At 35.7% G+C, this 12,500-nt stretch overlaps 1 protein-coding gene across 1 annotated transcript in view; it reads right to left on the reverse strand.

The window, feature by feature from the left end:
• The window catches only part of tmem63bb (transmembrane protein 63Bb), a 93,137-nt gene that overhangs the window by 25,220 nt on the left and 55,417 nt on the right, over positions 1–12,500 (reverse strand). Inside the window, exons 7-14 of the mRNA XM_079845301.1 lie at positions 12,151–12,293; positions 10,210–10,261; positions 9,981–10,089; positions 9,738–9,808; positions 3,709–3,789; positions 3,395–3,518; positions 149–282; positions 1–36 (exon numbers count right to left, since the gene is read on the reverse strand). The exon at positions 1–36 is cut by the window's left edge and continues 102 nt beyond it. Of these exons, the coding sequence (XP_079701427.1) occupies positions 1–36; positions 149–282; positions 3,395–3,518; positions 3,709–3,789; positions 9,738–9,808; positions 9,981–10,089; positions 10,210–10,261; positions 12,151–12,293 (750 nt within the window). The remainder of the gene's footprint in view (positions 37–148; positions 283–3,394; positions 3,519–3,708; positions 3,790–9,737; positions 9,809–9,980; positions 10,090–10,209; positions 10,262–12,150; positions 12,294–12,500) is intronic.

Consider the following 12,500-nt stretch of genomic DNA (forward strand, 5'->3'; position numbering starts at 1 on the left):
CCCTGACACTGACACGCATTAAAGTCCTTCAGGATTCTGCAGAAACACACATTCATCAACACTCGGATTGCTTTATTGATGCAATTTTTGTGTGCAGTATTTTACGGCTAGTGCTGTTTGTTTCTTGAAGCTCGTGTGTCATACTCACATTGCTGTCATGGCCTCGTTCTGGAAGGTGACGAACGCCATGCCCAGCGGCTTGGTGTTGACTTTCTCTTTCTCCTTCCTGTATTCCTCTTTCAGTTTGGCCTCCAGTTTGGTGTAATAACTCACGGCCTCCTCCTACCAAACCACACAGACTGCATCAGCAAACCCTCCTGAAACCTGCCGCTTTATTACTTCCTGCCAGGAGCGACTGGACGCTTCTCAAACGCTTTTATTCAAGGACACACCAAGAGCCTAATGGGAGTTCATTAAACCAAGAGTGCCACTTAAAAAATAAATAAATAAAGAATCCATTAATGATTCAAATGAAATAATTACATTTAAAAATCGATGTAAATAAATCCCTTTGAAATAAACAGAATACGTTCAAATTAATAGATTTATTAAATTGTAAGAATAAAATTGAAATATTACATTTTATTAGAAAACAAAGGTATTAATAGGGCAATCAAAAAACTATTTATTTTACATTATACCAAAATCGATGTTAACAATATTTCTGATATAAACTATATTTTTAAATAGCCATTTATAGTGTTTTATTCACTTTTCTATTGAAAAGTACTATTTTTAATAATAATAAAACCGCTGCAAGCAGGAATTAAGGGGCCAAGCACAACAAAAATATGATTATGTTATGAAAAAGTTATGCAAGCATGGAAGATAGCATCATACCAACTGCAACAATGAGTGATTAAAGACATTTTTGGATGATTTGTGGCTGAAAAATCAAAAATACAATCAAGTCAAGTCAAGTCAACTTTATTTATATAGCGCTTTTAACAATGTAGATTGTTTCAAAGCAGCTTTACAGTGTTAAACAGGAAAATAATGCAGCATAATTTTATTCAGCTGTATAGCCATTCTGGAAAAAACGCTGATGTCATCAGTTCATTTCAATTATCATACAGTGACAGTGTGGGCTTTAGATCAATAATTCGATCAGTAATTTAGTTTAAATGGTTAATTTAGTTTATTAATTCAATTTATTTCGATGTTTAGTTGAAAAATTTAGTGTCATTTAATATGATTCAATCATGTAATATGATTTAATTGCTAATAACTTTTGACAAATAGGTGGCGCTGTTGCCAAATTGATGTGGTGTGGTCAGTGAGACGAGACAATGACATGTAAAGTGTTGCAGAGTTACAGCCTCAGGATCAGCTTGGCGATGAGGTGTTATTCAAAAATGGTTTGGTCTAAAAAAGCTATCAAAAATACAGCATTTTACGACTAAATATGAGAAAACTGGGTATCATTTAACTCTGTATGCTGCACTGAATTAAAAAAAGACCAGTTTTATGATTTTAAAACCACAAACTGTTCATAGATTATAGGCTAAATTAGCAATTTTTCATATCTGATGACCAGTAGGTGGCGCTGTGCCGACCCGCAGTATGTAGGCTCAAGTCATGGTTGTGAGGACATTTACCAAGACTCATCTCAAAGTGCTAAAGCGTTGCAGAGATATAGCCTTGCATCCAATTTGGCGTGCTCATCATATTCGTTTGCGTGTTATTTAAGGATGATTGGGTTTATCATAAAGCTTTTAATGACCTTTGCCAGCGAGGTCTGAAGATAATGTGAGCCAATTTGAGTGAAAATCAGATAAACAGTCTTGGATGATTTGGAAAAAGAAAAAAATCATTTTGTTTGTAGCCCGTATGGTTCAAAAGTTACTTGCATAAACGTGAACGCATATTTGGCCAGTTGGTGGCGCTAGAGAGATTGATGTAAAGACTCCAAATTCGCTGTGATTAATGTTCAGACTATCCTCTATCTGTGTGCCAAATTTCACAACGTATTATCATACTTCAAGAGCAGAAGAAGAACTAACTGATAAACTATAATAATAATAATAATAACAAATATAGCCGCAAGCAGCAATTATCGGAGCCAAGCAAAACAGAAGAAAACAAGGAAGCTAGCACCAACTGCAAAAATGAGTAAATACATTTGGAGACTATTTTAAGCAAAAATGTTGAAAACCCATAAATACATTGAGTTGTATAGAGCCAATTTCATTATTTGTTCAATTATGACGCCACCAAGTGGCGCAGTCCCACCGCTTTTTCGTGTGTCCTCAAAGTGCCCCCATACATACGCGTGTCAAATTTTGTGAACATATCTCATTTCGTTTAGGAGTTAAAGACATTTGTATTTAAGAGCATATAAAAAATAACCCACACCTGACTTTGATTGCATTTTTTTGCCACTTACTATCAAAATTTTGACATTTGGTTTCGTCTCGATTGGACTAACGGTTTCAAAGATATTCACGAAAGTTGTTTAAGTGCTAAATCCCAACGTTGAACAAACCATAATGCGAAACCTAGCATGTTTGGTATCGTTGGACTCGGCAAGGATTCAGGAATCTAAGAATATAACTCCCGTGAAAATAAGTCGCAATAAGTTATAAGTATGTGAATATTTGATTTTACCACTAGGTGGCGCTGACTCGAAACTTCTCAGGCTCCTTCAGGGCATTGTGTTGATGACCCATACCGAGTTTCGTAACAATACGCTAATGCATTCATAGAATACATAATTCTACTACAAAATTCAAAATGGCCGACGCCCAAAATGGCCGATATGGAAAAACTGGATATTGTTCGACTCAGCATGCTGCCCCATATCTAACGAAAAAATAAAATGGCCAATTTTTTGTTAGTCTTATGTCTATTTTCGCAGGCACTACGTAAAATTAATTTGCGCGTTATTCAAAAACACTACATTTTTGTGAAAATTGGATAAACCATCAAGGAGGAGTTCAAAAAAGTAGTTTTTTTGGCGCTACCGAAAATTACATCATAGGGTTAAGTCGAATCGTCTTGAGGTAAAAAAGCCCTTACGGTTCAAAAGTTATTAGCACAAACGTAAGTGCAACTTTGGACAGTTGGTGGCGCTAGAGGGGTTGAGTTAGAGACTCCAAATTTGCTATGGTGATATTTCAGACAGCCCTCTATCTGTGTGCCAAATTTCATAACTTTCCCGCAAGCGGTTCTATGGGCTGCCATAGACTCGAGCGGAAGAAGAAACAGAATAATAATAATAATAAGAACGACAAACCTAATAATGTAATAATAATAATTATGGGTAGCAAATGTATTCAGCAGCCAGAAATGTTGAACCCTGCTTGTATTGGTCAGTGTTGAGTATTTCCTCTGGCAACGGCACTTTGTACTATATATTGAGAACACAGAGGCATTGTGGGTAATGCGCTCATACCTCCTCACAGCCTGTAATGGCACAGCAGCACAGGTGACCGCAGGGCTTCGGGTTGATCATGGTGGGCATGTGTTCCTTAGCCATCAGATCCGTGAAAAACTTCTTACTGCGTTCAGTCTTCTTCCTGCAGGACACACACACACACACACACACACACACACACACACACAGCGGATCAATGCTCGTCCCCTCAGAGAGCACAGACCTGAGCTCGTTTAAGAGATCAATAGAGAGTCTCAGAGGTCGGATCATTTCTGAAACCTAAACGAGAAGCTTACAGGAAGAGAACCACCTATACAAAGCCAAATTTTTACCTCTCTGCGTTGAGAGACATCAGTTTCGCCACGTTGTAACAAACACGTGCTTCCAGAACGACACAGTTCTCGTACGCCTGTCTGTGTGACACAAACGAGGAAATCAACATCTCACACCATCAGCTAGAATAACACTAATAACCTGAACATTAAAAGACACACGTGTGAATTTCAAAAACATGCAATTTACATATTTTGCAGAGGTGTAAAAAGTACTCAAAAATGTTACTCGAGTGAAAGTACAAGTACGGAATAAAATTTTTACTCAATTAAAAGTAAAAGTATCTGGCCGGAATCATACTTGAGTAAAAGTAAAAAAGTACCACATTAAAATTGCACTTGAGTATTAAAAAAGTAAAAGTAGCGGCAAGAATGAAAACTACAGATTCTTCTTTAAGCTTTTAATCTCTAAAAACATGAAGTGAATGAACCACATACAAGGTTTTATCCTGCTTTAGAACTGTAAGGATCGGTTTTGGTGCTAAGACAAAAGCTGAGATACACACCCCAGCAATTAACCAATAAAAGTCACTAATCTTGAAAGATCTCACAGAAACTGTGGGACACCACCCTGATGAAACATTTCTCCCCATTTTGCCCTCTCCTTGCCCTGTTTTCAAGTCACCAAATCCAGATATACCAGTGATGATGTATCTTGTAAATCTATTGTTTTTTTTTTTACACATAATTGCATCTATATCTGCTCCGCCAGACAGACACATTGGCGAGAATATCAGTTTTGTACATTATTGCGTTCTGTTTACCATATTATTTATGAGGATGAATTGCATAACATGCCAATATTATTGCAGAACATATTTCACAAATATGTGTTAATTTGCATTTCTATTGTAATTTTGGTTTGATTTTGTTTGTTTTACACTGCAGATCGATCAAACGGGTGTTCGTGTAGGCTGTTAATTGTAAGACTTGCTTTGTGAAGTCTTCATGTTATTTATGAGAGGCAGTTTTGCCATTTCTTTTACACAACGTTCTACAGTTTCACACACTTTCACGTGTTTCTTCATCTGCCGACGGTGTCGCCATTTCTCATTTCAGCCGTTTTTGTGCGTACGCCTGGGTCAGAGCTTGCGTGAAGGACCGCACATTTTCCAGTCAACTTTGCTTTTTATAAAGTACCAATTATTGCGTAGAGAGCGGCGTACGCCTTCTTTTGTGCGTACGCAACGTTTATAAATGAGGCCCCTGGTCTAAAAAACCCAGGCCTGGTCCTCTCTCGTCCTTCACTGTCGTCGCTCCTCCTTTATACTCCCGTCACTTCTCCGTGAGACACGAGGCGCTCATCATCACTAATCGTCCTCTAGTATCATCACAAGTATTTTTGACTGTAAATAAAATTGTAAGGAGTAAAAAGTACTTTTTTTTCTTAAAAAATGTAATTAAGTAAAAGTAAAAGTATTGAATTTTAATTGTACTCAAGTAAAGTAAAAATCCCCCAAAATAATACTTAAGTACAGTAATCAAGTAAAATTACTCAAGTACTTTACACCTCTGATATTTTGGAAATGCAAAATTACTAGATTTTCAGTTTCAAAACATAAGTTTTATCAGTGGACAATAGACAAACAATTTTATTGTAAAGAATTGTGTGTATATTCAGTAAAACATTATATATTCATTTGTCATCAATGAAAAGTTTGGGGACAGTGAGACTTTTATTAAGCAAGTGTGCATTAAATTGATCAAATATTTGAAATATTTCTATTTCAAATCAAATCAAATAAATCATCTTATTAGAATGATTTTTGACTCTGAAGACGTGAAAAAAAACGTTTTACAATATATTCACATAGAAAACAGCCGTTTTAAATTGTAAAAATATTTCATAATATTAGCATTTTTATGGTATTTTTTAATCAAATAAATGCAGCTTTAGTGAGCATAAAAGACACAATTATTTTAAATATTTCCAAGCCCAAACTTAGACACACATGCATCCTTTAAACTGTGATACAAAATAAGTATTTAACCATTTCAACCCATTAAAAAAATCTATAAGTTGTGCAGCACATAACTAGACGTATATGGTATTGTTTAAAAGATTAGAACCTCAGCTTTCTTGATAACAAGATAATAGATAATAAGGTTTGAATTCGACCCCCCTGCAACGACCCCCCCCCTTGAGAAAATCATATAAATAATATTACATTTCATATTTATAAATTACCAAAAATAGACAAGTCATATATCAAATGAAAGCTCCCATGATGCGTTCACACCAGACGCGAATGAAACGTTTCGTGCAAGTGATTTACATGTTAAGTCAATGCAAAGACGTGAATAGACATTTTGCGGCGCAATTCGCACAAATGAGGCGGCGAATCGCTCAAGTTGAAAAATCTGAACTTTGGTGGATATTCGCGCCAGGTTAACCAATCAGGAGCTTGCTCTAGCTCAACAATGAGGAGAAAATCATATGGTTTATATTAATCATATATTAATGTATCTATTTATTTTGTAAAATTACATGAAAACACTACATTTATTGTTTAATATATTTCTCAATTACCTCTTACACACACACACACACACACTATTGTTTTCATTTTTAAATGTGCGTTTTAAAAAAGCTGTTTTTTAATATTAATATGCTGCATTTACGAATGACGCCTATTCGACGAATCATGCCTTTCCAAAGCACGATTTTCCCAAAGGTTTTTTTCATAATAATAGAGGACATTTCACAAATGCCAATCAACAGGCAGTGGGCGGGGCTTGGTGCTGATTGGTTTGTGTGGTGACATCACGGAACGCCGTGGGTGCTTCCTCAAGCTCCGTTTGTTGTTTTTCTTGTGGTATGAGAGAGAGCGTTTGGACCCGGAAGCTCTGCCGCAGTTTTTAGAAAATTCAATAAAGTCAAACTACATTTTCAGGCACAAATAAGAAACGAGAAGCCCCCATGGCGTTCCGTGATGTCACCACACAAAGATCGATTTGTCATGTCTGCCGACTCTTCAGCTTCAGACCAATCAGCACCAAGCCCCGCCCACTGCCTGTTGATTGGCATTCGTGAAATGTCCTCTATTATTATGAAAAAAACCTTTGGGAAAATCGTGCTTTGGAAATGCATGATTCGTCGAATAGGCGTCATTCGTAAATGCAGCATATTATCAAGAAAAACGGCTTTTTGAAGCACATTTAATAATGAAAAGAAAAAAAGATTTTTAAGCATAACAATAGTGTGTGTATGGAAGAGGTAATTGAGAAATATATTAAACAATAAATGTTGTGTTTTCATGTAATTTTACAAAATAAATAGATGCATGTATTAATTGAATTCATAATTAATTAGTTAATTATTAAATTGATTAATTATTTAAGAATAAACGTGTACATTTAATTGTTGTTTTATTGAATTCATTGTTTATTGAATTATTTCATTTTAAGTAATTTGGTCCTCCATATTTTATATGCGTTTATCATAAAATGGTGAATAAATACAATAGAATCGATGCAATATTCCACCAGTGTTTTTGTCAAATGAGAGCATTTTGATCAATTTACTCCAATGTATGTGGCTCTTTTAAATTCAGATATGCCTAATTCTAATCCTAATACAAAATTCATAATATGCTGCAGAGCTGAAGTAAGACCTCAGTTAGAAGATGTAGATGTTTGAAGAGTTGTAAGATGTAGTTTGAAGCAGACCTCAAACTACTGAGACTTTTAAAAAAGGACTAAAAACATTTCTTTTTAGGAGAACTTATGACTTAACTATTCAATCTATTAGTATTTTATCCTTCTTAAAGCTACACTGTGTAACTTTTTTAGTTTATTCTTAGCTAAAAACACTTAGTTCTTTCAAAAATATATGTGCTCATTAATGTATATTTACTTCTTTCAAGTAATAAAGTATTCTCATAAGTTTATAATATGCCATTGAAAACACATACGGGTGAGGGTTTGAATGCAGGTCGCCATGTTGCCCCTCCATCTTGAAAGTACATTAGCCAAAGAGGGACATACCCGTAAATTCAAGTTTCGCCTTTTGCGTTTTAACACTCGATGGCACCGTGTCCAATGTGGACGAGGTCGAACTGGAAGCCATGTTAATGTTGGACTAAATCGGCCACCGTAGGAGTTAAAATGAAATCGGAATTGAGAAGAAGAGAAACTAATATCTACTGGATGGTCATAAACCTTTTCACCACTAGATGGGGGAAAATATCACACAGTGTAGCTTTAAATGATCTTAAAGGTAGGGTAGGTAAGAATGATCTAAAACACTTTTGTCCAAATTTGTTTAAACTTTCTTTATATGTCAATACATAATTAAAATGTAAGTACTCTGAAAAAGAGAGTATAAAAATCGAGTGACTCTAGACTTTTTAATCTGCAATAAACACCGCTCATTATATTCGTTCGGGCCGAATCAAGTGATTGGCTTGGGCGACTGTCACTCTCTCTCGTTACCATGGTTACCGCCGCTTTTGCTACAGGATCCGCCCACATGCCCCAGTGTTGCCAAGGGCTACTTCAACACTGTTGCCGCGGCTGTTTTTCATGTCCGCGGGTTGAAGCGACCCCAATTATGTGATATTTTGCCCCAGGATTTGCGAATTTTAGCAGGCAGCCCTACCAAAAAGACACATATTTTACCCCCCTAACGCGATTTTTACCGGAGAAACACGATTGGGCTAGTTTTGGGCTTGTTTTGAGTAGCAATTGGGCGGACTTTGTTGTGAAAACCTGGCAACCCTGGCGCACCCGTTTGAGTTCAAGAGGCTGTATTTCTCCTGGACAGGTCATCTTTTATTTTGATTATACATTTTTTTTGGTTTATGTTTTCATGAAGCACTAGCACACGTAGCTGCCTAATATAGCTAACATAACATTACTTAGCATAAAGTTACAATGTTATACACTTAGCGAGCCATTAGTAAAGATGATAAATACTCAATATGCTTAGGTCAAGTTGATCGCTGTCGTGTTGAATTTCGCAAAATGTAACTTTAGATAACAAAATGCATGTGTAAAAGCTAGTACACCGCATCCAGGAACTTTTTTAGAGCTAAGTTAGCTTTAGCTGCTACCCTCTGTCTAAACTCTTTTACCATGTTCACCGGGAACTTTACCTGCACGTTTATTTCGGCCCTTGGTTTGTTTTTATATTCTCTACCAATGTTTACTGATGTTTTTATCTTGTATCTGTGTGTGTCGTAGACACTGTGTTGTGTGTGTATTTTAAACTTTACCAGTATCGTTATTCTAGCTTGATAGTGAGTACTAAAAGACATCTTATTTGTTTATATTCATAATGATAAAGTCAGATTTTTTATTACATGTGATTCTGACATGATGTCACTACATGCACTTCTTCTCCGCTCGCCTCAGGTTAATAATGCGCCAGCTGAGCTGATCGCGGTGGGCGTGTTCATGTGTTTTGGGGGCGTGGCTTTGGAAAGAGCCCAGAAGGGAGAAGGTGGAGTGAAGGGAAATAATGAGCTGTCTTTAAAACAGTCGTGAGAGGTCTACAGACACTCAATTTTTATACTTTCTTTTCCAGAGTACTTACATTTTAATTATGTATTGATATATAAAGAAAGTTTAAACAAATTTGGAAAAAAAGTACCTACCCTACCTTTAACTGTAGCACTTTGAGATTTATTCCAAATGTAAAGTGCAGTACAAATACAATTTATTATTATTATTATTAGGTATTTAACATCTCAAACTGCATATTTCACTAATAACCAAACATCTCTATCCATTCCCATAGTTCATGACTACAGTAAAGACAGATAGCGGTGATGTGTTTGACTGGAGAAACCGCAGCTTTCAGGTAAAATGACATGAGACACTCGAGTCTATTCATAGTTCCTCCCCAGCGCCTCGTCACATCGGCTTTGGCAAGCACAGCCTCGGCTGATCGGCCACATGACTCGAATTTAAAACACTCATTTAGACAATTACAGCAGCTCTCATGGCATACGCCCGCGAATGTACAAACTACACATGATTTACAGTGGACCATTTGAGACGTTATGGGGAAAAGAGAGACGTCTTACTCAAAGTGCTGCTTTATATGGCTTTCCTCGGCATATTTAGAAATGCCGTTGATGAATAAAGTGCGTTTCACCTGAGAAAGAGAGGAAGACATGATATTTACATGTGGAGGCAGATTGAGGTTAAGCACTCAGAAATGTAGGTCAGCGCCATAGACAGACTTCATGAATATTTCATAAGCATTACAGCTGCACAAGAGCCTGGAGATGGCGTCAAGCGTCTCCTTGAGGACACTGATACACTACCAGATCGTCTTCTTTGTAGTGCATCTTGGACGTGTGGCGTCTCATGCTGTAGACTGTGAGGAGCAGGTACATGAAGGCAAATGACGTGTGCAGCCACAAGAGGTTATTCCTGAAGAACAGAGGAAAGAGACACGCCCACTTTACCCAGAATCCTCAGTGCGCCATGACCACTTCAGTCAAAGCATACGGCGAGGTGTTCAATGCATGTGGAAGGAAGAAAATGTCTCACTTGGAATCCAAGTTGGCGATTGTTGTGCGTCCAAAGCTGTACGCGTTGTTGTCTGAGGAAAAGAACAACAATGACTTTATTTGAAAGATATCAAAAGGGTCATAGTTAGGAAACACGGTTACATCATGAGCTTTTTCAAACAAAATGATAAATGCATAAAAAGTAGCTAACAACGAAGTAAATAAACTATGAAACAAAATGGATAAACACAAAAAATAAAAAGCTAACACTTATTAAAAATTTAATAAAATGTAAAATAAAAAGTTATTAAAAACAAAAGTAAATAAAAGCAAATAATTATGTAATAAAATATAATATAAAATAGTAAATAAAATATTTAAATAAACTAGAAAACAAAATAGATGAACACAAAAAACAAAACAAATAGAAAATTAAATAAAAACAAACACTTATTAAAATTAAATAATATGTAAAATAATGTTTTTAATAAAAATAATAATAAAAATTAATTTCAAAGCAACTAAAAACAAAGTAAATAAAACCAAATAATAATTTAATAAAATATAATAAAATAGATAAACAAGCGCATAAAAAAATATATTAAATAAACTATGAAACAAAATAGATGAACAAAAAATAAAAAACAAACAAATAATAAATTAAATAAAAAACAATCACTTATAAAAAATTTTATAAAATGTAAAATAAAAAAGTAAAATAAAAATAAAATAAATACAATAAAATATTAAATTAAAATAAAATAAATAAAAAAATGAAATAATGAAATAATAAAATAAACAAAACAAATAAAACAAATAAAACAAATAAAACAAATAAAACAAATAAAATAAATAAAATAAAATAAAATAAAATAAAATAAAATAAAATAAATAAAATAAATAAATAAAATAAAATAAAATAAAATAAAATAAAATAAAATAAAATAAAATAAAATAAAATAATAAATAAATAAATAAATAAATAAATAAATAAATAAATAAATAAATAAATAAATAAAATAAAATAAATAAATAAATAAATAAAATAAATAAATAAATAAATAAATAAATAAATAAATAAATAAATAAATAAAATAAAATAAAACTGCTGGACTTTGGAATTATTTTATCTCAGTGTCAGTGTTTCTGAACTCCTGAAACTTTTCCTCCGGGAACCAACATGTCACAATATTCCCTATTTTCAATAATTAATGAGCAGAATACAGGGGCAGGCCTGGTTGAGTTAGTTAGTCGTGTGCTGAAAAACACCAATCACAACACACTGCTCCAGCCGACCAATCAGAGCACAGTGTGCTTTTCAGAAGGCGGGGCTTCATAGAGACAGGAACTAAACCGAGCGTTACTGGGAAGAGAGGAGCCGCAACACTGGAGAATATGAGGAGATAATCAACACTCAAGCATTAAAACCTGCTCTAGAAGAGGCGTTGAAAGGCATAATACGGCCTCTTTAATAAAAGCTATATAAAAATGACAAACCACACAAGAAACTACAATTATTTTTAAATGAAACCGAAACGACCTTTCCCTTGCAGGCCTAAATGGCGAATAAAACTGTGTTTGGCTGCTTTAGATGTCGCTCAGACGGTCTTTCCTCATCTAAGCATGTTTCTGACTGACTCTGTGTCCACATTGTTCCCGTCTCAAAGGACCGCTCATCTGTTCGACCCCTTTCCCATTAGTTTTCCCATGTGTCCCTCCGCTCTCTCCGTCCCTGTACCAGGCGTCCAATCACCCGGCGGGCAGAGAGAAGTTCAGTCTCATTACTGGAGCGGAGCGCTGTGGATTAGCCCTCTCTGATGATAATCCATCATGCCAGGCTAGAGGGCAGAGAGACGGGCACAGCGCTAACGGCTAATGATGACGGACACAACTGGATGAAAACGGGGGTCGTAGATCTTTATCTTCTGAAACGTGTGGCCGATAGCCATAAGCAATGATCAGCATCTGCTGGTGGACTCACCCAGAAGGTTTCCTGAGAAGTTGACGGGCAGAACGATGCCCACCGACAGCACACCCACCACCACCAGCAGGCCGATGATGTGCCGCTGGAAGGACAGATAGTGGACGGCATCTTCTCCACACTTCTCCCGGATCTCCTCATCCCTGCGGGAAGACAAACAGACAGAGAGAGAGACTCACATTAGCATTTAGAGGATGGGATTAATAGAGTATGATGAGGGGTTTCCCAAACTGGGCTTTGAGAGGAAACTTAAGGTGTCCGCGTTACAGTGTAATTATACATTTAAGTCCGGAGTAATATTAATTAACTAAATGCAGGCTTGAGGTGCGTTTAAGGTTAGTTGCATGTAA

Source organism: Gobio gobio (assembly GCF_949357685.1).
Source record: "Gobio gobio genome assembly, chromosome: 19".
Classification (NCBI taxonomy): Eukaryota; Metazoa; Chordata; class Actinopteri; order Cypriniformes; family Gobionidae; genus Gobio; species Gobio gobio.